This window comes from Myotis daubentonii, chromosome 1 (genome assembly GCF_963259705.1).
Source record: "Myotis daubentonii chromosome 1, mMyoDau2.1, whole genome shotgun sequence".
Taxonomy (NCBI): domain Eukaryota; kingdom Metazoa; phylum Chordata; class Mammalia; order Chiroptera; family Vespertilionidae; genus Myotis; species Myotis daubentonii.
Window position 1 is genome coordinate 119,869,477 of NC_081840.1, and position 24,972 is coordinate 119,894,448.

At 39.6% G+C, this 24,972-nt stretch overlaps 1 protein-coding gene across 8 annotated transcripts in view; it reads right to left on the bottom strand.

Annotated features, from left to right (window-relative positions):
• Positions 1-24,972, bottom strand: part of TOGARAM1 (TOG array regulator of axonemal microtubules 1) — a 138,006-nt gene that overhangs the window by 25,135 nt on the left and 87,899 nt on the right. For all 8 annotated transcript variants that reach the window (XM_059659113.1, XM_059659146.1, XM_059659121.1 and 5 more), the window contains 4 exons: positions 21,774-21,927; positions 12,829-12,934; positions 12,382-12,617; positions 3,849-4,007 (listed from right to left, as the gene is read on the bottom strand). In XM_059659113.1, the coding sequence (XP_059515096.1) occupies positions 3,849-4,007; positions 12,382-12,617; positions 12,829-12,934; positions 21,774-21,927 (655 nt within the window). The remainder of the gene's footprint in view (positions 1-3,848; positions 4,008-12,381; positions 12,618-12,828; positions 12,935-21,773; positions 21,928-24,972) is intronic.

Genomic DNA, 24,972 nt, shown 5'->3' on the forward strand with positions numbered 1-24,972 from the left:
TTTCTTTGACCAGGTAGGGGAAGTTTTCTGTCATTATTTCTTCAAATAGGTTTTCAATATCTTGCCCTCTCTCTTCGTCTGGTACCCCTATAATTCTGATGTTGGTACGCTTGAAGTTGTCCCAGAGGCTCCTTACACTATCTTCATATTTTTGGAATCTCTTTTCTTTTTTCTTTTTCGGTTGGGTATTTTTTGTTTCTTTGTATTTCAAATCTTTGACTTGATTCTTGGGATCCTCTTGTCTGCTGTTGGATCTCTGTAAATTATTCTTTATTTCAGTCAGTGTATGCTTAATTTCTAGTTGGTCCTTTTTCATGTCCTCCATGGTCTCACTATACTTATTGAGGGACTCATTAAATTTATTGGCGGTTTCCATAAAATTCTTGAAAAACCTTACAAACATGGCCTTGAACTCTATAGCCAGTCGTTTGCTTTCCTCCGTTTCTGCCATTTGTGACCTGTTTCTTTGTCTCCGCATTTTGGCTGCTTCCCTGTGTTGATAGGGTGGCTTTGTGTGCTAGGTGTCCTGTAGGGCCCAGTGGCTCAGCCTCCCTCGTTACCTGAGGTAGACACTCTTGGTGCACCCCCTTGTGGGCTTTGTGCACAGTCTTGTTGTAGCTATGCCTTGGTTGTTGTAGGATCACTGGGAGGAATTGACCTCCAGGCCAATTGGCAGTAAGAATCAGCTGTGTCTGCAGTGGGAGAACTTCTGTGCTGGCGACACCCTTCTGGGGCAAGACTTGCTTCAGTGGGGCTTTGGTGCTCACTGAGACTGCACCCTGAGTGTGTCCCTTATGGATCTGAGGAGTTGTGATCTGGATGGTCCCCCTCTGACCACTGGGTACAGTGGCTCTTGGATCTAAGGAGGTGCTAATTTAGCCTCTGCCTGAGGTTACACAGCAGGAACTACAGATTCCCCTTCCTTTTTTTGGAGTTTGGAAGTGCCCTGATGATGCTCAGCTGTGTAGCAATGCAAGCCGCTGTGGGGCCTTGGGCCTTCTCTTGGAAGCTCTGGGTCTATCTGGCGTGGCTGCAGTTAGGTAATTACAGGTTGCAAATGGCCGGGGCATTCATATGCAAAAGCCTCTGCCACAGTCTGGGCGGGGCGGGGTCTCAAGGAATCAAAGGGCGGAGCAAGCAGCTATGGCGGAGCCTCAGCCCCGCCCAAAGGAGTCGTGAGTCCCAGTGTCCCGGCAATGGCTGCAAGCACCTCTGAGGGAAAGCCGCCCTCAAGCTCGCCTGCTGCCAGGCAGTCCAGTTTCTCCCTGTATGAGTCCTAGGTCCCCAGAGACTTCCCAGAACTGGATTTCAGAGCCGTCGGGAGCTTGTGTCTCCCTCGGGATTCAAAAAGACAGCCACATCCTCAGGTGCCAGACCCTTTCCGCGTGCGCGAGCCCCCGTACCTCTGCACTCCACCTCTGCAGCTCCTCTGGCTCTCAGTGTGCTTTTCTTTCTTTCTAGTTGTAGAATTTACACTCAGCCAGCCTTCCTGAAGTTCTGGATGATGCCTGTTTTGTGTTTTTGATGTATTTTTGAATTGTTGTGGGAGGCAACAATTTCCCAGTGTTTATCTATGCCGCCATCTTAGTTTCTCCCATGGTTGGTATATTAATGAATGTGTAATGCTCTCTAAACTAGGATTTTTATGGTATATGAATTTAAACTATTTCTTTTAGGATAATACCTTAAGCTATCAGTCTAATGGTAGAAACTCAAATATGGAAGTACATATTGGAAATATTTTTGGATTGAGAGATCATACAGTATCTCATAACAATACCATATTTTATTTTTCAATGAAGTTTGGCCCCCAAATAAATTACAGTTATACTTTTGCCTATAACTAAGGATATGTATATGGGACTAGAAGAACCAGAGAAGGCAGTGCTTTTGAGGGGGAGAGGTATAGGATGATCCCAGAATCATATATAACAACAGATTCTCAAAAAAAAAAAAAAAGAAATTACAGAAAGGGTATATAAGAGAATAAAAATTACCTTTTCTCTCCTCACAACCAGAACTAGGTCTATATCCATATAGGTCGCTCCTAACCAGTTACTTTCAACAAACAATTCTATCAATCCCCAGAGTGTTAAAGACAAGAGGTCTACCAGAGGACCTAATTTGGGAGTGGCTAAAACAACCAAGTAAGAAAGCAATAGAAACACAAAATGTGAGAAATATTAAAACTGGAAATTTGTAAACATTTTATAATTTTAAATTTTCAAATAAGAATCTAGGAAGTGACAAATGGATTATAAGAATTACTAGGCCATCAAGAAAAAGTTATGACACAAAACAACCATTATCTTTTTTTGTTCCTAAATAGTCTATTAGGATCCAACCCTCCTAAACTGTTTTGCCTATTACTGTGGTATTGTAGAACTTCCAAAATGGTTCCCCCAGGATGTCCTGCTCTTTCAGGATTATGTTATATGGCACCAATGATTTTAGGATAGGGAAATTATCTAGATCTAATTGAATCACATGGGCCCTTAAAAGCAGAGAGCTCTCTATGGCTTGCAGCAGAAGTCAGGTTCTTACCCTTACGGAACTGAGAGAGAACCCTGACTGACAGCCAGCAAAGAAATGGTTACTCATTCCTATAACCACAAGGAACTAAATTTAGTCAACAAGTGGAATGAATTTGTAACCAGATTCTTCTATAGACCCTCTAGGTAAGGGTCCAGCACTGTGGTCACCTTGATTTCCACCTTGTGAGACCCTAAGTGGAAGCAGTTAAGCCATGCCAGACTTCTAACCTAAAGAACAGTAAGCTAAAAAAAAAAAAAAAAAAGAAAAAAGAAAAATCTGTGTTGACTTAAACCACTATATTTGTAGTAATTTGTTATGCAGCAATAGAAAATTAACATAGTTACCTTCTATATTATTAGCTTTTGATACGACTCCCACAAGATTAACTCCAGTTACCTCAAGTAATAAGCATCTTAAAATGTTAAAAATTTGAATCCTTTTTTACTTTAGTCTCTATGAACTCAGGAGTCTCCCTCTCCCCTTTTTTATTTATTTATTTATTTATTTATTTATTTATTTATTTATTTATTTATTTATTTATTTATTTCCTCTCCCCTTTTAATCTAACTTCATATATAACTGCCATAAATTTTTAGATTTTGTGTGGGGCATTATCCATTCCCAGTCTAACCTTTCTAATTTTATAGACAAGGAAACAAAGGCTAACGGAGGTTGAGTAACTTGCTTAAGGGCAAACAGTGATTGGAGTTAGGAATTGAACCTAGGCATCTGACTATATCCAAAATTCCTGTCACCACTACACCTACTGCACCATCCACATCTTAATTATTTTGCCATTTTCCTTTGACAGTTCTTAACCTTCATAAAATTGTTCTTCAAGTACAGATAGCAATTAGAAATTCATGGAATTTTCTAAGTGCAGATATCTCATGTTTCTGGAGTTAGTATGCTATCCATTTTTTATGTGCACTGATTTCCTTGATTTTACCTGGCTGCTTGGAAAATATATCATTTCTCCCTAAATGCATTACCTTACATTTCCCACAATGAAGTTCTTCTGCCACTTTTCTGCCCATTCATACAGTCTTGTGACATTTTCATGCAGTTCATCCCTGTAGCATGGTATCTTACTACACAGAAGTATTGCAGTGTCATCTGCAAATCTGGAGGATTCACTGTGCACTCCCCAAAGATCATTTACAAATTGGTTAAATAAAACCATTCCCCCAGCACCAATCCCTGAGTACACCACTTGTACATTTAAAAAAATGTTCATTCTTTTTAAACATTTGTTTCTTTATATTAAGTCCTTATACTAAGAGATTCAACAAATATTATTAGCAACCATTCACCTGGTTTCTTGTGAGCTGTCCTGAGCAAACTTAGCAGCAGCTGGTAATATACGTTCAGCCATATCTTTTGTTCCAGATAAAATACGCTCCACTTCCATAAGTTCCACTACATCTGAAAGGTGCTGGGCTGTACATCTTCTTACTGCAATGTGTAAATGGCTATAAGGAAACATGGTGAATTAAAACAAAGTTGCTGTATAAACAATTTTCCAAAGGTATACCTTTATCTTTAATTTCTTTATTGGTTAAGGTATTACAAATGTGTCCTCATCCCCCAATTAACCCCCCCCCCCCCCCCGCACTCATGCTCTCATCCCCCTGTTGTCCGTGTCCATTGGTTTGGCTTATATGCATGCATACAAGTCCTTTAGTTGATTTCTTCCCCTTACCCCCACCCTCCCCTACTTTCCATCTGGGGATTGATAGTCTGATCACTGTTTCTCTGTCTTTGGATCTGTCCCTGTTCATCAGTCTATGTTGTTCTCCATATTCCACAAATGAGTGAGATCATGTGGTATTTATCTTTCTCTGACTGGCTTATTTCACTTAGCATAATGCTCTCCAGTTCCATCCATGCTGTTGCAAATGGCAAGAGTTCCTTCTTTTTTACCGCAGCGTAGTATTCCATTGTGTAGATGTACCAAAGTTTTTTAATCCACTCATCTGCTGATGGGCACTTAAGGCTGTTTCCAAATCTTAGCTATGGTGAATTGAGCTGCTATGAACATAGGGGTGTATATATCCTTTCTGATTGGTGTTTCTGGCTTCTTGGGATATATTCCTAGAAGTGATATTACTGGGTCAAATGGGAGTTCCATTTTTAGTTTTGGGGGGAAACTCCATTCTGTTCTCCACAGTGGCTGCACCAGTCTGCATTCCCACCAGCAGTGCAGAAGGGTTCCTTTTTCTCCACATCCTCTCCAACACTTGTTGTTTGTTGATTCGTTGATGATAGCCATTCTGGTGGGTGTGAGATGATACCGCATTGTCATTTTGATTTGAATCTCTCATATAACTAGTGACTTTGAGCATGTTTTCATATGTCTTTCAGGCTTCTGTATGTCCTCTTTCGAAAAGTGTCTATCTAGGTCCATTGCCCATTTTTTGATTGGATTGTTTATCTTCCTATTGTTAAGTTGCATGAGTTCCCTGTAAATGTTGGAGAGTAAACCCTTATTGGTGATATCATTGGCAAATATGTTCTCCCATGCAGTGTTGTTGTTTTGTTGATGGTTTCCTTTGCTGTGCAAAAGCTTTTTATTTTGATGTAGTCCCAGTTGTTTATTTTCTCTTTAGTTTCCATTGCCCTAGGAGCAGTATCAGAGAAGAAATTCATTCGGTATATGTTTGCGATTTTGCTGCCTGTGGATTCCTCTAGTATTTTTATGGTTTCCCATCTTACGTTTAAGTCTTTTATCCATTTTAAGTTTATTTTTGTGTATGGTGTGAGTTGGTGGTCTAGTTTCATCTTCTTGCATGTATCTGTCCAATTTTCCTAACACCATTTATTGAAGAGGCTGTCTTAATTCTATTGTATGCTCTTGCCTCCTTTGTCAAATATTAATTGGGCATAGTGGTTTGAGTCGATTTCTGGGTTCTCTATTCTATTCCATTGATCTATATGTCTGTTCTTGTGCCAGTACCAAGCTGTTTTAAGAACAGCAGCTTTGTAATACAGCTTGATATCTGGTATTGAGATCTCACCTACTTTGTTCTTTCTCAGGATTGCTGCAGCTATTCGAGGTCTTTTTTTATTCCAGATGAATTTTTGGAACATTAGTTCTAGATCTGTGAAATATGCCATTGGTAATTTAATGGGGATTGCATTGAATCTATAGATTGCTTTGGGTAGTATGGACATTTTGATGATGTTGATTCTACCAATCCATGAACACAGTATGTTCTTCCATCTATTTGTCTTCCTCTATCTCTTTTTTTCAGTGTCCTGTAGTTTTTGGCATATAAGTCTTTTACCTCCTTAGTTAAGTTTATTCCTAGGTATCTTAATTTTTTTGGTGTGATGGTAAATGGGATTGCTTTTTTAGTCTCACTTTCTGTAAGTTCACTATTGGTGTAAAGAAATGCCATAGATTTCTTGGCATTAATTTTGTATCCTGCTACATTGTTGAATTCATTTATTAAGTCTAATAATATTTTGATGGAGTCTTTAGGGTTCTCTATGTACAGTATCATGTCATCTGTAAATAAGGACAGTTTTACTTCTTCTTTCCCAATTTGGATGCTTTTTATTTCTTCTTCCTGTCTGATCGCAACGGCTAGTACTTCCAGTACTATGTTGAACAGGAGTGGTGAGAGGGGGCATCCCTGTCTTGTTCCTGTTTTTAGGGGGAATGGTTTTAGTTTTTGCTCAGTGATTATGATGTTGGCTGTGGGTTTGTCATATATGACTTTTATTATGTTGAGGTATGATCATTCTATTCCTACCTTGCTGAGAGTTGGATTTTGTCAAATGCTTTTTCTGCATCAGTTGATATGACTGTGGTTTTTATCTCTCAATTTGTTTATGTGATGTATTACGTTTATTGTTTTGCGGATATTGTACCATCCTTGCATCCCTGGGATAAATCCTACTTGGTCATGGTGTATGATCTTTCTGATGTACTGCTGGATCCGATTTGCTAGGATTTTGTTGAGGATTTTGGCATCTATGTTCATGAGGGATATTGGCCTGCAATTCTTTTTCATTGTGTTGTCTTTATCTGGCTTTGGTATTAGGGTGATGCTGGCTTCATAGAATGAGCTTGGAAGTGTTCTTTCCTCTTGAATTTTTTGGAATAGTCTGAGGAGGATAGATTTTAGTTCTTCCTTGAATGTTTGGTAAAACTCCCCTGTGAAGCCATCTGGTCCTGGGCTTTTGTTTGCTGGAAGCTTTTTGATGACTGCTTCAATTTCTTCCATAGTTACTGGGCTATTGAAATTCTCAGGTTCTTCCTGATTAAGTTTTTGAAGGTTGTATTTTTTCTAGGAATTTGTCCATTTCCTCCAGGTTGTCTAGTTTGTTGGAGTAGAGTTGTTCATAGTATTTTTTTTAACAATCCTTTGTATTTCTGTGGGGTATGTTATTTCTCCTCTTTCATTTCTGATTTTGTTTATTTGGGTCCTTTCTCTTTGTTTCTTGCTGAGCCTGGCTAGAGGTTCATCAATCTTGTTTATCCTTTCAAAGAACCAGCTCTTGGTTTTGTTGATCTTTTGTATTGTGTTGTTTTTTTTTTTTGGTCTCTATGTCATTTATCTCCGTTTTGATCTTTATTATTTCCTTCCTTCTGCTTACTCTGGGCTTTTCTTGTTGCTCTCTTTCTAACTCTTTGAGTTGTAGGGTTAGGTAATTTATTATTTTTTCTTGTTTTTTTGCAGTAGGCTTGTACAGCTGTGAACTTCCCTCTCAAGACTGCTTTCGCTGTGTCCCATAGGTTTTGGATTGTTGTGTTTTCATTGTCGTTTGTTGCCATGATGTTTTTTATTTCTTCTTTGATCTCTCTGGTAACCCAGTCATTGTTTGATAGCATATTATTTAGTCTCCATGTGTTTGATTTTTTTGGATTGTTTTTATTGTAGTGGATTTCCAGTTTTATGCCATTGTGATCTGAGAAGATGCTGGATATGATTTCTATCTTCTTGAATTTGAAGAGACTTTGTCTGTGACCCAATATATGGTCTATCTTTGAAAATGACCCATGTGCACTTGAGAAGAATGTATATTCTGTGGCTTTGGGGTGAAATGTTCTGAATATGTCAATTAATTCCATCTGATCTAGTGAGTCATTTAGAATTGATGTTTCTTTGCTGATTTTTTGTTTAGAGGATTTGTCCAATGGTGATAGTGGGGTGTTAAAGTCCCCTACTATGACTGTATTGCTGTCAATCTCTCCCTTGATCTCTTCCAGAAATTTTCTTATGTATTTGGGTGCTCCTATATTGGGTGCATATATGTTTACCAGAGTTATTTCTTCTTGTTGGATTGCTCCCTTTAGTATTATGAAGTGGCCTTCCTTATCTCTTTTTATGTCCTTCACTTTGAGATCTAATTTGTCAGATATAAGTATTGCTACCCCAGCTTTTTTTTCATTTCCATTCACCTGAAAAACCTTTTTCCATCCCTTCACCATCAATCTGTGTGCGTCTTTTTTTCTGAAGTGTGTTTCCTGTGACAGCAGATATATGGACCTTGTTTTCTTATCTACGCAGTTACCCTATGTCTTTTGATTGGAGCATTTAATCCCTTTACATTTAAAGTTATTATTGATAGATACTTGTCTGTCACCATTTTTCTTCTTTACCCCTGTGTTCCTTCTTTGTTTCTTATTTTTATTTTTTATTTTTTTTTACAGCAGACCCTTTAGCATTTCTTGCATTGCTGGTTTGGTGGTAATAAACTCCCGTAGTCCTTTTTTTGTCTGTGACGTTCTTGATTTCACCCTCAATTTTGATTGATAGCCTTGCTGGGTACAGTATTCTTGGATTCATACCGTTCCTTTGCATGACTTTGTATATTTCATTCCATTCCCTTCTTGCCTGATTTGTTTCTGTTGAGAAATCCGTCGCTAGTCTGATGGGGGATCCTTTGTAAGTAACTTTCTGTCTCTTTCTGGCCACTTTTAAGATTCTTGCTTTGTCGTTGGTGTTTGCCAATTTAATTATAATGTGCCTTGGCATTGGTCTTTTGGGGTTCATTTTGTTTGGGACTCTGTGAGCTTCTTGGATTTGTGTGAGTTTTTTCTTCCCTATATCAGGGAAGTTTTCTGTCATTATTTTTTCAAACAGGTTTTCTATTCCTTGCTCAGTTTCCTCTCCTTCTGGCACCCCTATTATGCCAATGTTGTTTTGTTTCATGTTGTCCCAAAGTTCTCTTAGGCTCTCCTCCTGCTTTTTAATTTTTTTTTCTAGAAGCAGCTCTGCTTGGGTATTTTTTCCTACCTTGTCTTCTAGCTCACTGATGCGGTCCTCTGCTTCTTCTAGTCTACTGTTGATGCTTTCTATTGCGTTCTTTATAGCAGTGACGTCATTTTTCATTTCTCCTTGGTTCTTCTTCATTTCCTCTTGGTTCTTACACATATTGTTGAATTTGTCTTCCATTCTTTTCATCCACCTTATGACCATTTCTCTGAATTCTTTCTCTGACAGGTTGCTTGCCTCCATTGCCTCCATTTCGTTACTTCCTTTTCTGGTGATGCCTGTTTTTCTTTCATATGCGGGCTGTTGCTTTGTCTCCCCATGATCTCTTTTCTCCAGGTGTTTGGTTATGTAGTTCTCTCTCTGCTGTGTTGATTTAAAGGCACAAAATACAACACAACAAGGCACAATGCACAAGGCACTGAACACAAATGTATTAATGATACTAATAACCCCAAATTAAGGTGACCACCAGATTAAAGAGAATTAGGGGATAAGGAAGAAAGAAGACAAAAAGAAAAAGAAAAAAAGGAGTGCAAAAATGAAATTGGGAAAAGGAAAAAAAAAAGTAAGAGAGAAAAGAGAATGAAATAGAAGAGGGGAAGAAGCTATGTATATGGGAGAAAACTCCAATAGAACAGCCACTAATCCCAACAAATTCCAGCAACAGATCCCTGGTGATGAATGTAAACTACAAACAATAAGTAATATCAAGCGAGGTGAGGGAAAACAGAAGCAAAATAATAACCAGAAAAAAAAAAAAACAACAGAGAAACCAAGATGGCGGCATAGGTAAACACCGGAGATTGCTGCCTCGCACAACTACTTCAAAAATACAACTAAAAGACAGAACGGACATCACCCAGAACCACAGGAAGTCTGGCTGAGGGGAAATTCTACCACTAGAAGGAAAGAGAAAAGCATACCGAGACTCAAAGGAGGTGCAGTGCGGAAAATACAAAGGTGCGGAGGTGCATGCGGAGTGGGCTGGCGGCTGAGGGCGCAGTTGTCTGTTTCAATCGGGAGGGAGTCTCAGGCTCTGAGCTCCAGTTCTGGGCGAGTCTCTGGGGACCCAGACTCAAACGGGAGAAGCGGGACTGTCTGGCATTGGTTGGAACTCAAGGGCAGCTTTCTCTCCGAGGTTTGCAGCGGTTGCTGGGACTCTGAGAGGCAGAGCCTCTGGGGACGGGACTGAGAGCAGCCATAACTGCTCTCTCCGCCCGCCCTGTTGATCCCCTGGGACCCACCCTGCCCAAGCCTTGCACAGAGGCATTTGTGGAATAGCCTTAGGCAAAGGCTAGAATAGCACCGCCCTAGAGATCCAGCACAGAAGTTCTCCTACTGCAGACACAGCTGACTCTCATAGCCAGTTGGCCTGGAGGTCAAACTCCCCCCCAGTATTACCGACAACAATCAAGGCTTAACTACAACAAGACTGCGCACAAAGACCACAAGGGGGTGTACCAAGAAAGCATAAAAAATGCGGAGACAAAGAAACAGGACAGAAATGACAGAAATGGAGGATATAGAGTTCAAAACCACACTTTTAAGGTCTCTCGAGAATGTCTAGAAGCTGCCGATAAATTTAGTAAGGCCCTCGAAAAGACTGGTGAGACCGCTGATAAATATAGTGAGATCCTCAAGAAATCTAATGAGACCCTCATTGTTGTGATAAAGAACCAACTAGAAATTAAGCATACACTGACTGAAATAAAGAATATTATACAGACTCCCAGCAGCAGACCACAGGAGTACAAGAATCAAGTCAAAGATTTGAAATGCGAAGAAGCAAAAAACACCCAACCAGAAAAGCAAAATGAAAAAAGAATCCGAAAACACGAAGATAGTGTAAGGAGCCTCTGGGACAGCTTCAAGAGTACCAACATCCGAATTATAGGGATGCCAGAAGATGAGAGAGAGCAAGATATTGAAAACCTATTTGAGGAAATAATGACAGAAAACTTCCCCTACCTGGTGAAAGAAATAGACTTACAAGTCCAGGAAGCACAGAGAACCCCAAACAAAAGGAATCCAAAGAGGACCACACCAAGACACATCATAATTAAAATGCCAAGAGCAAAAGACAAAGAGAGAATCTTAAAAGCAGCAAGAGAAAGAAACTCAGTTACCTACAAGGGAATACCCATACAACTGTCAGCTGATTTCTCAACAGAAACTTTGCAGGCCAGAAGGGAGTGTCAAGAAATATTCAAAGTGATGAATGCCAAGAACCTACAACCAAGATTACTGTATCCAGCAAAGCTATCATTCAGAATTGAAGGTCAGATAAAGAGCTTCACAGATAAGGAAAAGCTAAAGGAGTTCATCACCACCAAACCAGTATTATATGAAATGCTGAAAGGTATCCTTTAAGAAGAAGAGGAAGAAGAAGAAAAAGGTAAAGATACAAATTATGAACAACAAATACACATCTTTCAACAAGTGAATCTATGAATCCAGTGAATAAATAATCTGATGAACAGAATGAACTGGTGATTATAATAGAATCAGGGACATAGAAAGGGAATGGACTGACTTCTTGGGGGGGAAAGAGGTGTGGGAGATGTGGGAAGAGACTGGACAAAAATCGTGCACCTATGGATGAGGACAGTGGGTGGGGAGTGAGGGCGGAGGGTGGGGTGGGAACTGGGAGGAGGGATGTTATGGGGGGGAAAAAGAGGAATAAATGTAATAATCTGAATAATAAAGATTTAATTAAAAAACAACAAAACAAAAACAAACAAAACCAACAGAAAAAGAAAAAGAAAAACAATCTCATAAACAAGCATAACCCCCCCCCCCCCCAATAAACTCAACAATCAAGCAAACAACAACAAAACGACAGAGAGAAAAAAAACTTTGGATAGTGAAGAAAGAGAAGAGAGAGGTGTATATGGATTTAGAGCAGGAGATTGGTAATTAGATATATAAGTAGGGTGAAATTTTAACAGGCTGTAAAAATAAGGAATAGGGAAAATCTAAAGCAGGGATAGGGTAAGAGAAACAGGATAACAAAAGAGGAAAAGTGAGGAAGAGAATTTTGGCATAAAGGTAAAGTTGAGGTAGAGTAAAAGGATGCTAAAGGAAAGATGAAAATAGAATGTCGAACACTAATCCCAAAATATTCACCTTAACAAGACATGACCCAAAGGGAACAAAGCATGAATGCACCCACGGCACCGACAACCCCAATACAAGCAACCACCCGAGAATAGATAATTAGGGGAGAGAAAAGAGAGCACAAATGATATCCAAGAGAGAGAAAAAAAGTTTCAAAGGTATATCTTTAAAGTTAAATGATTAAACTACTCCTAACCTTCATCACCCTTGAAAGCTAAAATGACAAATTATTTGCATTACGTATCCCTCAACCAAGAAGTTAAAAATAAATAAGTAAAAACTCAATCACTAACATTTATTTAGTGCTTGGTCTACAGAAGTAGATATTACTAGAAAAATAATATTATTCAGCACCTAATATAGTGTTTATCACAAACAGATCATTTAATAAATGTTTTTCAATTTAAATAATACTGGAATCTGTTAGTTTTTCTCTATACCCCTGATTACAAACAACTGCATTTTTAGTTTAAGGACATATCAAGATTATTTTGAACATTACCTTTGTCCTCCATTAATAAGAGAAACAACTGCACGTGCAGGAGTTACATTACTGACCATAGCTCTCAAGGCTTTGTCAACATCTTCTCTTATAAATGTATTTGATTCTCCTGCCTTATGCAACAAAACTTTTACTGTAGTATCTAGTTCTTGATCCATGCTCTTTTTCAGGTAAGTGAAAAGATCACTTAAACAGACCACAGCAGCACGAGAAACTCCAGAGCGTAAATTTTTCACCTAAAAAAAAAAAATCTAAAATGTACATTTTGCTGATATTCTGAAAGAAAATCAGTAATAATAGCTTTGAAACCAAATTTACTATTAAAATAACATGTTTTAACATGTATTATCTTATGTACTAAAAATAAACATTTAATAATTTTTATAAATGTTGCATATTTATTCTTTGTTATTAAACAATCCTTAACTCAGCTGAAAATAAGTTTACCTCTTGAACTACTGCAAAATTTGTTTCATGCAACTTTGTGTTCAATGTTTCAGAATGAAAAGCAGCTAAGCATCTGATAAAATTCAGTCCCTCAATTTTCTTCTCCCTATGGGAAAAAGAAACAAATGATAAAATCACTTATTAAAATGAGGCTCAAATGGAACAGGATGTCTTCTTTTGTGTATGTAATAATGCCAATAAAGACACCTTGCCTATTTTCCTTTATCATGTAGGAACTTCAAATTAAAAAAATATGTAACATGTTATTTGCTCTAATAGTTCTCTTTCATGATTCAAAACCACTACTAACAAACTAAGTTCATGCTTTGTAAATAAAAAGGAAAATGTTTGTCCCCTAGTAAGAGTGCCATATTCTTTCTAAAAAGGAGGGAAGGGAATGGCAAACAAAAGGTGAGGGAAACAGTAAAACAAAAATAGGAAAAAAATAACTACCTGTTACCTTGTTGTTGAATATATAATTTAAGAACAGAAAACCACCAATAGGTGGTTCTATAACTTGTATTTCTTTTCATTATCTAATGTAATGAGCCAGATGAAGGGTAGGTGAATACTAACACCAACAGGGTGGATTCAATTGGATTTTAGATACAACATTTCAAATTTGATGGTTTTCATCTTGAGGGTTTGATAATGTGAACTAAGGTGAGTTTCCTAAGTTAGTAATATTAAGTTAATGGTTATTTTTTTAAGCAGTTAAATTCTCTGAAAAAATTATGGAAAACAGAGAGAAAAGACCTAAGATTCTAAGGTGGTAAGAATAAACCTACTTAATAACTGTCTGGTTCAAAAATTTCATTTTATAGATAAGCATAAAACAGTTTACAGTAACAATTTAGATGTAGAAGCAACCCAATTCTATACACATAAAAGTAAATAGAAAGTGGAGTTGAGAGAAGTATAAAAAAGAAATTAAAAAACAGTGGCTGAAATTTTTCCAAATTTGGTCAAAATTATAAACTCTCAGATCCAAGAATAAGCCCCAAAAAGGATAACCACAAAACAAACAAACCTCCCCCACCCCCCGCCCACCCATCAGCACCACAATATGGGAAATCAGAATGAAATTGCTAAAAAATAGTGTTAAAGGGAACATTCTTAAAGGCAGCTATGGGAAAAAGACACATAACATACAGAAGAACAAAGATAATAATTGCAGAAGACTTCAGGTCAGAAATATAAAAGCCAGAAATCAACTGAACAAAATCTAAGTGCTAAAAGGAAAATAACAACAACAAAAATAAACTTCAATTATTAATAAACTTCAACAAATCTTCAATTATAGTTGGAGATTTCAAAAGCCGTTTCCTAGTAATTGATAAAACAGACAGAAAATCAGTAAGAACACAGAAAACTTAAACATTAGCAACCATTAGCAACCAACTTGATCTACTTGACATTTATAGAACACTACAATCAACAACAGCAGAACACAGATTCCTTCCAACTTCATGTGAAATGTTCATCTGAAAAAGAGAAAACATCTCTGTCCTCATGGATCTTATAATGAGAAAAAAAAATATAAGGTCAGGTCACAAAATGGAATATTAAAAATAAAGCAGCAGCCTTAGCTGGTTTGGCTCAGTGGATAGAGGTCAGCCTGTGGGCTGAAGGGTCCCAGGTTTGATTTCAGCCAAGGGCACATGCCGGGGTTGCAGGATCAATCCCCAGTAGGGGGCGTGTAGGAGGCAGCCAATCAATGATTCTCTCTCATTGTTGATGTTTCTATTTCTCTCTCCCTCTCCCTTCCTCTCTGAAATCAATAAAAATATATTTAAAAAAATAAAGCAGCATAAGTTGATGGGGAAAAACACTATTTTAATGAGGGTCATGAAAGAAAGCTTTTCTGAGGTGACATTTGGCAGGTATCTGAATGAAGTGAGAGAGAAAGCCATTGGGAAACTGTTCAAAGAATGAAGTACAAAGATCTTGAGGTAGAAGTGAGCTTGGGTGTAGCTAGATAGCTAGAGTGGATAAGTAAGGCAGAGCATGGTAGGGAATGAGGCTACAAAAAGAGGCAAGGGAGAGAACCAAGACACAGGTGTAGGTAAACGTCAGTACTCACCACCTCCCATAACCACATCAAAATTACAACTAAATACAGAACAACCATCATTCAGAACCACCTGAAAGCTGGCTGAATGGAAGTCGTACAACTAGAGAAGTAAAGAAAGTACATCAAGACTGGTAGGAGGAATGGAATGAGCTGGTCTGACACCCAGGTGTGGTGTTTTTTTTTTTTTTAAATTGGGAGGGATATCTTGGCTGAGGAGGCTGCCCGTGAAAAGCAAGGGGTCCAGCCCACACCAGACCCCCAGCCCAGGGTTCTGGAGCCAAGATGAGAAGTCCCCGTAACTTCGAGCAGTAAAAACCAGTGGGGATTGTGGCTGAATGATACCAAGTCTGCTAGAGCCCCAGGCAGTTCTGCTTAAAGGTCCTGCTTCCTCCGAGCTTCAGTGTCTGACAGTGAATTTGGGGAACCCAGGGACATAAGGGGAGGAACTGGATTGTCTGGCATTGGGGCAGGAACTCAGGGACAGGTCTCCCATGCTGGGGGAGGGTGTGCTTACAGGGGTAACTGTTCTTATGCTGGGACCCCCCCCCCCCCCCTGCCCCCGCAGGGCAGACTGGCAGCCATATCTGAGTTTCCTTCAGGGTGACCCACACTGTTTGTTCTGCTTTGGTGAATCCCTGAGACCCTGTCCCATCCAATTTGCCAGCCCCACCCAAACTGTTTGCAGTGGCTTTTCCATATGAATGGCCTCAGACTTTTTGAAAATTTCTCAAACAAGCAGCAGCTGGCATCACCATGCCCCAAACCTATCAATAAGAGGCCCAAGACCCAGCACTAGTAGCAGCCTGCCTTGCTTCAGAGCTAGGCCTTGCCTGAGCTCTTCCAAGCCCAATACAAATAGCAGCCATCAGCAGATCGCTCTGTGGCTCCTGCCAGGTGGCCTCAGGCAGTAGCTGACTTTGTACCTCCCTGGGGGCCCCAGAGCCAGTGCACCCAGTGGACAGCTTCAGACCATACTGGATTACAACTCTACACATCGGTAAGCAACACACTCAAGGGGCAGCTCAGTGAGTAGCAAAGCCTCATGGAAGCAAGTCCTGCTTTATAGGAGTGTCTCCTGCATAGCAGCTCTCCCACTGTAGTTTCACTTGGTCCTCACAGCCAATTGGCCTGGAAGTCAGTTCCTCCCAGTGACACCAACAGCAATCGAGGCTCAACTACAAGATTGCTCACACAGCCAACACAGGGGTAGGCCTAGCAAGCTCAGTCAGCTCAGGTGACTGAGGAGGCTGAGCCACTGGGCTCTACAGGACACCTACTACACAAGGCCACTCTACCAACTCCAGGAGACAGAGCAGCTCTACCTAATACATAGAAACACAGGGAAGCAGCCATAATACAGAGACAAAGAAACATTTCACAAATGAAAGAAATGGGAGCAGGCAAGCTACTGGATGCAGAATTCAAAACAATGGTTCTAAGGTTACTACTCAAGGATCTTAATGAGAGCTTGCTTCGAGGGATTTAGTGAGACTTTCAAGGATCTTAGTGAGAATTTCAAAGACATGATAAAGGACAAGTCAGAAATTATGCATACACTAACTGAAATAAAAAATGATTTACAGGAATTCAACAGTAGAGTAGAGGATTCTGAGAGTAAAATCAACAATTTGGAATATGAGGAAGCAAAAAACACCCAATCAGAAGAACAAAAAAAGAATAAAGAATCCAAAAATATGAAGATAGTGTAAGGAGACTCTGGGACAACTTCAAGCGTACCAACATTCACATTAGGTGGGAGTGGGGAGGGGCGGGGGGGGGGGAGGTAGGGTGGAGGGGGGCGGGAAGGAGGGTGTTGCCAGAAGAGAAGAGAAAGAGCAAAATATTGAAACCTATTTGAAGAAATAATGACAGAAAACTTCCCCTACTTGGTGAAAGAAATAAACTTACAAGTCCAGGAAGCGCAGAAAGTCCCACACAAGAGGAACCTAAAGAGGCCGACACCAAGACACATCATAATTAAAGTGCCAAGGGTTAAAGACAAAATCTTAAAAGCAGCAAGAGAAAAGCAGTTAGTTACCTACAAGGGAGCACCATATAACTGTCAGCTGATTACTCAATAGAAACTTGGCAGGCCAGAAGGGAGTGGCAAGAAATATTCAAAGTGATGAATAGCAAGGACCTACAACCAAGATTACTCTACCCAGCAAAGCTATCATTTAAAATTGAAGGTCAGATAAAGAACTTCACAGACAAGAAAAAGCTAAAGGAGTTCATCACCACCAAACCAGTATTATATGAAATGTTGAAGGGTATTCACTTTTGTAAAAATATATTTTATTGATTTTTTACAGAGAAGAAGGGAGAGGGATAGAGAGTTAGAAACATCAATGAGAGAGATCGATCAGCTGCCTCCTGCATGCCCCCCAGTGGGGATGTGCCCGCACCTAAGGTACATGCCCATGACCGCAATCAAACCTGGGACCCTTCAGTCCGCAGGCTGACGCTCTTTCCACTGAGCCAAACCGGTTCGGCTTGAAGGGTATTCTTGAAGAAGAGGAAGAGGAAGAAGAAAAATATGAACAACAAAATGGCAATAAAGACATATGTATCAACAATTGAATCTAAAAATAAAAATAAGTGAACAAGAAATCTAATGAACAAAATAAACTGATGAATAAAATAGAACCAGAGGCATGGAAACATGGAACAGACTGACACATTCAGAGGGAAGGGGGGTAGGAGCGGTGCAAAGAGATTAACCAAAGATCTTATATGCATACTAGAGGTCCAGTGCATGGGATTTGTGCACTTGTGTGGGGTGTGGCCTGTGGGGATCCACCTGCTATGGGAGCGCTCATCTGGCTCAGCCGAGCAGCTGTGGACCCGCCCTCTGAGTGGCTGCTCCTGATGTGGGCGCAGCTGCTCATCCCTGTCAGCTAAGTGGTGTTCCCACTGTGGGAGTGCACATCCAGGGGGCAGCTCCTGCATTGAGCATCTTTCCCCTGGTGGACAGTGAGTGTCATAGCGACTGGTCAACCGATTGTTCTGGTTCTTCCGCCATTTAGTCGCTGGGCTTTTATTATATAGAATATGCATTACCTATGGACACAGACAATAGGGTGGTGAAGGCCTGCGATGGGGCAGAAACCAGGTGAAGTGGGGCATTGGGGAAATAAAGGGGAACATCTGTAATACTCTCAACAATAAAGTTTACAAAAAAAAAAAAAAGAGAGAGAGACAAGAGACAGATAATGAAGGATCCTGAAAGTTATAGTAAGCAGTTAAAGGACCCTGTAAGCTACAGTGACCAGTTAAAAAAAAATTTTCTGTGTTTTAGAGAGCCACTGGAGGGTTTTTTCATGAGGGAATTCCATGGTCTGATTTATGTTTTAAAAGCATCTCTCTGGCTATTGTATGAAATGGGCAAATAATGGATGCATGGAAACTGGCGATCACACTGCTATAGCAAGGTGAGAGGCAGTTGTGGCTTAGAGAAGAATAGCAGCAGAGATTGCAGTATGTGAATGGGTTTAGGACATGTTTTATAAACAGTAAAACTGATGAAATGGGAAGAAATGAGAAAAAGTTAACACTCACTTAGTACGAACAAATAAATGTCTATGGCAGGGGGATTAATTAAGATGGTGAATACTGGTGGAGAAGCAGATTTGGGACTAGGAGAAGGGGAAATAAAAAGTTTTGTTTTAAGAATTTTTGCATCTATGTTCATGAGACATATTGGGTATAATTCTGTAGTTTTCTTTTTTTGTCTTTGTATGGCTTTGATATCAGGGTAATACTGGCCTCAAAGAATTAGATGGAGAGTACTCTAACATCTTCAATGTTCTAGAATATTGTGTAGAGTTGATTTCTTCCTGAAATATTTGGAATAATGCACTAATGAAATTATCTGAGCCTGGAGTTTTCTTTGTGGGAAAATTTTAAACTCAATTTCCTTAATAGATATTGAGTTATACAGGTTATCTAATCTCTTTTTGAGTTTTATTAGTTTGTATATTTCAAGGAATTTGTCCATTTTACTAAGTTGTCAAATTTAAGGGCATAAAGCTGTTTATGACATTCCTTTTATTAATAGCTATATGGTCAGTAGTGATGTTCCTTCTTTCATTTCTGATGTGGTAATTTGTTTCTTCTCTTTTCACGTCTGACTTAAGGTTTATCAATTTTACTGATCTTTTCCAAGAACACACTTACGCTTTCACTAATTTGTTAAAAATTTCATTGATTCTGTTTTGCATGTCATTGATTTCAATTCTATATTTATTATTTCCTTTATTTGCTTATTTTGGGCTTCATTTGCTCCTTTGTTTCTAGTTTAAGGTGAAAGCTGAGGTCCTTGATATAAAGCTTTTCTTCTTTTCTGATATAGGTGCTACAGTGCTTATATAAATTCCCCCTTTAACTTAACTGCATCCCAGAATTTTTTTTAATGTTTTATTCTTAATTCCTAATTTATTTAATTCCACTGTGGTCAAAGAACAAAATTTGTATAATCTGAATCCTTTTATAATATTTGTTTTATGTTCTAGAATATAGTCATTCTTGATAAATGTTCCTTGTGAACTTAAAAATAATATGAATTTTGTTGTTTTAGATCAGTGATGGCAAACCTTTTGAGCTCGGCGTGTCAGCATTTTGAAAAACCTTAACTCTGGTGCCGTGTCACGTATAGAAATTTTTTTATATTTGCAACCATAGTAAAACAAAGACTTATATTTTTTATTTTTATTTTACATATTTAAATGCCATTTAACAAAGAAAAATCAACCAAAAAAATGAGTTCGCGTGCCACCTCTGACACGCGTGTCATAGGTTCGCCATCACTGTTTTAGATGGAGTATTCTATAATCTCAATTAGTTCTATAGTGTTCAAGTTTTCTATATACTCATTGATTTCCTTTCTACTGGTTCTGTCAATTAATGACAGAAGGTTATTGAAGTTACAACTATAATGTGAATTTGTTTACTTCTCCTTGTAGGTCTACCAGTTTTTGCTTAATGTATTTTGAAGCTCTGTTATATGGTAAATAAAAGTTTAGGATTGCTATGAACTCTTGATGATTCACCCTTTTTCATTATAAAATGACCCTCTTTATTCCTGATGTTATAAGCAGAATTTTAAAATGCCACCACATGATTCTTCTCCTGGTGTATACATCTGTATAAGACCTTTTCCTTGATGGCAAATATGATGGGATATCACTTCCCTTAACCATGTTACATTATATGGCTAAAGGAATTTTGCAAGTTGTCCTACAGCTCACTGTTTCTCTGTTCATATCTTTCTTTTAGCTTCTTTAATTTTTAAAAAATTTATTGATGTTAGAGAGAGGGAGGAAGGGAGGGAAAACGAGAGAAAGAAACATCAATTTGTTGTTCCTCTTATTTATGCATTCATTGGTTGCTTCTTGTATGTTCCCTGATTGGAGATCAAACCTGCAACCTCGGCATATGGGGACGACACTCTAAGTGACTGAGCTATCTGGCCAGGGCTTCTTCTAGTTTCTTTAACACATGGATTAGAACGATAACTATAGTTACAATGTCTTTGTCTATGAATTCTTCCAACTGTATCCTTTTGGCATTAGCTTCAATTGTTTAATTTTTTTCTTCTCATTATAGGTTGTATTTTCCTACTTCTTGGCATGCCTGGCAATTTTTGTTAATCCTGACTGGAGGATATTATTTTTCCTCATTGATTTTTAGAGAGAATGTAAGAAAGGGGGAGAAAGAGAGAGAGAGAGAGAGAGAGAGAGAGAGAGAGAGAGAGAGAGAGAGAGAGAGAAACATTGATGTGAGAGACATCAATTAGCTGCCTCCCGCATGAGTTTCGACCAGAGTGGAGTATCGTGCCTGCAACTGAGGTATGTGCCCTTGATGGGAATCGACCCGAGACTCTTCAGTCCATGGGCTGACACTCCAACTATTGAGCCAAGCCAGCCAGGGCTGCCTGGCAATTGTTTACTGGATGCCAGACATTGTGAATTTTACCTTGGATATTGTATTCCTATAAATATTTTTGAACTTTGTACTGGGATGTAGTTATTTGGAAAATTTGATGAACTCAGGCCTTGCTTTGTTTGGTGGGACCAATCCGGTCTTTACCTTAGAGTTTATTCATTCCATAGTAATCGGTTCTCAACCCGTGGGTCGCGAACAATGAAAACACATCCTACATATCAGATATTTACATTACGATTCATAACAATAGTAAAATTACAGTTATGAAGTAGCAACGAAAATAATTTTATGGTTGGGGGTCACCACAACATGAGGAACTGTATTAAAGGGTCGTGGCATTAGGAAGGTTGAGAACCACTGCATGAAGCAAAATTCTTCTGAATGTTAGATCCAAACCTTTGAATTGTGAAGTTTTCCACTCTGCTGGTAGGAGCAAGAGGTATTCTTGGTATTGTATATGCTCTAGGGATTATTACCGATACTTCTCTGAATGGCCCTTGTTCTGGGGGCAGGTAATTCACTTGCATGCCTGACCAGCTCTCAGATAAAAATTTGAGAAGATTCCTCTGACGGCCTCCGAAGCTGCTTGTGGAGCTCTATTCTCTCTGGCATTCTGCCCTGCATACTCTATCTACCATCGACATCCCAAACTTCCAGCTCCATCTCCATCTCTGCTGATATCGAGACGGTTTCTCCCTCCTTGAGCTGTGACCTGCAGATTGTGGTTCAATTTCTGGTCAGGGCACATGCCTTGGTTGCAGGCTAGATCCTTGGTTGCGGGTGCGCAGGAGGAAGCAGAGAGATGTTCCATTCTCACAGTGATGTTTCTCTCTCCCTCTCCCTCTACCCCTTCCTTCCTCTCTTTCTAAAAATCAATTAAAAAATCTTAAAAAAAAACTTGTTAAAAAGAAAATAATGGTGAACTTACCAATCCTCATCAGCTAAAAGCTTCAAGGCTTCAATCAGCGCTATATCTGGTTTAGAAAATGGCCGTAGTTCTGATGAATCCATTATTTCTGGACTATGAGTGACAGAAGACATCCTTTCTTTATACTGTGGAATGGCTCCAGGAGACGCTTCACCTAAAAGAAAAAACATTAACTCAAGAATCAACTGGAGATCGAGGAAGATGGCAGCGTAGGTAAACGCATGTACTCGCCGCCTCCCACAACCACATCAAAATTACAACTAAAATAGAATAACCATCATCCAGAACTGCTGGAAAGCTAGCTGAATGGAAGTCCTACAACTAGAGAAGTAAAGAAGAGGCTGAGGCTGATAGGAGGTGCAGAACGGGCTGGTCTGGCATCCATGGGCTTTTGCACCAAGTGTGCTGCTTTTTAATTGGGAGGGAGATTGTCACTGTGGAGGTTGCCAGTAAGGAGCAAGGGGTCCCAGTCCTACACCAGCCCCCCAGCCCAGAGTCCCAAGGCTGGGAAAAGAAGTGCCTATGGGCATTAAGAACGATGGGCTGTAAAAACCAGTGCGAATTGGGGCTCAGTGACACAGAGGCTGCTGGAGACCCAGCTGTTCCTCTTAAAAGGCCGGCACCATGTACTGAACTTACAAGGTCCCACTTCCTCTGAGCTCCAGCACCAGGGTGAGGCTCTGGGGAACACAGACACATATAAGAAGGAACTGGATTGTCCGGCATTGGGGCAGGAACTCAGGGACAGCTTTCTCCCAGATGGAGGTGCTCAAAGGCATCATTGTTCCTATGCTGGGCTGACTGGCAGCCATTCCTGTTTGCTCCACCCTAGTGATTCCTTAAGACCTTGTCTCATCCAATTTACAACCACATCCAAGCTATGTGCAGCAGCTTTTGCATATGAATGACCTGTCCTTGCTAAGGCTAAAATCTCTCAGACATGCTGCAGCTGGGTCAGGGAGCCCCAAACCTATCAATAAAAGGCCTAAGACCTGACACCAGCACCAGCTTGCCTTGCTTCACAGCTGGGCCTCATTTGGGTGTTTCCAAACCCAATACAAAGAGGAGGAATCTGCAGATCTGTAGTTCCTGCTGGGTGGCCCAAGGCAGTGGCTGACTTTGCACCTCCTTCAGACCATACCAGGTTACAACTCTACACATCTGTAAGCAACACACTCAAGGGGCAGACTCAGTGAGCAGGAAGGCACAGCCTCACTGAAGCAAGTCCTGCCCCACAGGGGTTTCTCCTGCACAGCAGCTCTCCCACTGTAGTTTCACCTGGTCCTCATAGCCAGTTGGCCTGGAAGTCAATTTCTCCCAGTGACACCAACAGCACTCAAGTCTCAACTACAACAAGACTGTGCTCACAGCCCACAAAGGGCTAGATCTCCCAGCTCAGGTGACTGGGAGGCTGAGCCACTGGGCCCTACAGAACCCCTACTACACCAGGTGACTCTACCAACTCCAGGAGACATAGCAACTCTACCCAATACACAGAAACAAATACAGGGAAGCAGCCAAAATGTGGAAACAAAGAAACTTGTCACAAATGAAAGAAGGCAAACTACTGGATATAGAGTTCAAAACCACGGTTATAAGATTACTCAAGAATCTTCTAGAAATCTCCAAAAAAAAAAAAAAAAAAGGAAGAGGAAAAGGACCAGTCAGAAATTAAGCATACACTGACTGAAATAAAGAATAACATACAGGGATTCAACAGTACACTAAAGGATTCTGAGAATCAATGATTTAAAATATGAGGAAGCAAAAAACACCCAACCAGAAGAGCAAAAAGAAAATAGAATCCAAAAATATGAAGATAGTGTAAGGAGCCTCTGGGACAACTTCAAGAGTGCCAACACTCACATTATAAGGGTGCCAGAAGGAGAAAAGAGAGAGCAAGATATTGAAAACCTATTTGAAGAAATAATGACAGAAAACTTCCCCTACCTGGTGAAAGAAATAGGCTTAAAAGTTCAGGAAGCACAGAGAACCCCAAACAAGAAGAACCCAAAGAGGACCACACCAAGACACATCATAATTAAATTGCCAAGGGCTAAAGACAAAGAGAGAACCTTAAAAGCAGCAAGAGAAAAGCAGTTAGTTACCTACAAGGGAGTACCCATATAACTGTCAGCTGATTACTCAATAAAAACTTGGCAGGCCAGAAGTGAGTGGCAAGAAATAGTCAAAGTGATGAATAGCAAGGACCTACAACCATGATCACTCTGCCCAGCAAACTATCATTCAGAATTGAAGGTCAGATAAAGAGCTTCACAGACAAGAAAAACCTAAAGGAGTTCATCACCACCAAACCAGTATTATATGAAATGCTGAAGGGTATTCTTTAAGAAGAGGAAGAAGAAAAAGAAAGAGAAAAAAAATATGAACAACAAAATGGCAATATATACATACCTATTAACAACTGAATCTAAAAATCAAAATAAACAAATAAGAAATCTAATTAACAGAATAAACTGGTGAATAAAATAGAATCAGCAGGATGGAAATGGAACAGACTGATGATTCTCAGAGGGAAGAAGAGCGAAGGGTTGGGAAGAGATTACACAAAGATCTTATATGCATATATGCATTACCAATGGACACAGACAATTGGGTGGCGAAGGCCTGGGGTGGAGAGGGAACCAGGTGGAAGGGGGCAATGGGGAGAAAAAAGGGACATCTGTAATGATCTCAACAATAAAGATTTAAACAAAATTTAAAAAATTAAATCAAGCATCACAGAATACAAATGGTATTCTGATAATATTCTATGAATATTTCATATAGGAACTAGTGCTATTAGTTTAGTCTCCAACAAAATTGTAATATCCACATACCACAGCTATTTAAAACTTTACTTCTTAAAAATATATATATTTCATTGATTTTTTACAGAGAGGAAGGGAGAAGGATAGAGAGGTAGAAACATCGATGAGAGAGAAACATCAATCAGCTGCCTCCTGCACACCTCTTACTGGGGATGTTCCCGCAATCAAGGTACATGCCCTTGACCGGAATCGAACCTGGGACCTTTCAGTCCGCAGGCCGACGCTCTATCGGACGCTCTATCCACTGAGCCAAACCAGTTAGGGCTAAAACTTTACTTTTTATATACAAAATTATTAAATTACATATAACAGTTATGAGTTATGTAACAAAACCTAGCTTTAAGAACTAAGTCTTTAAGAAGCATATA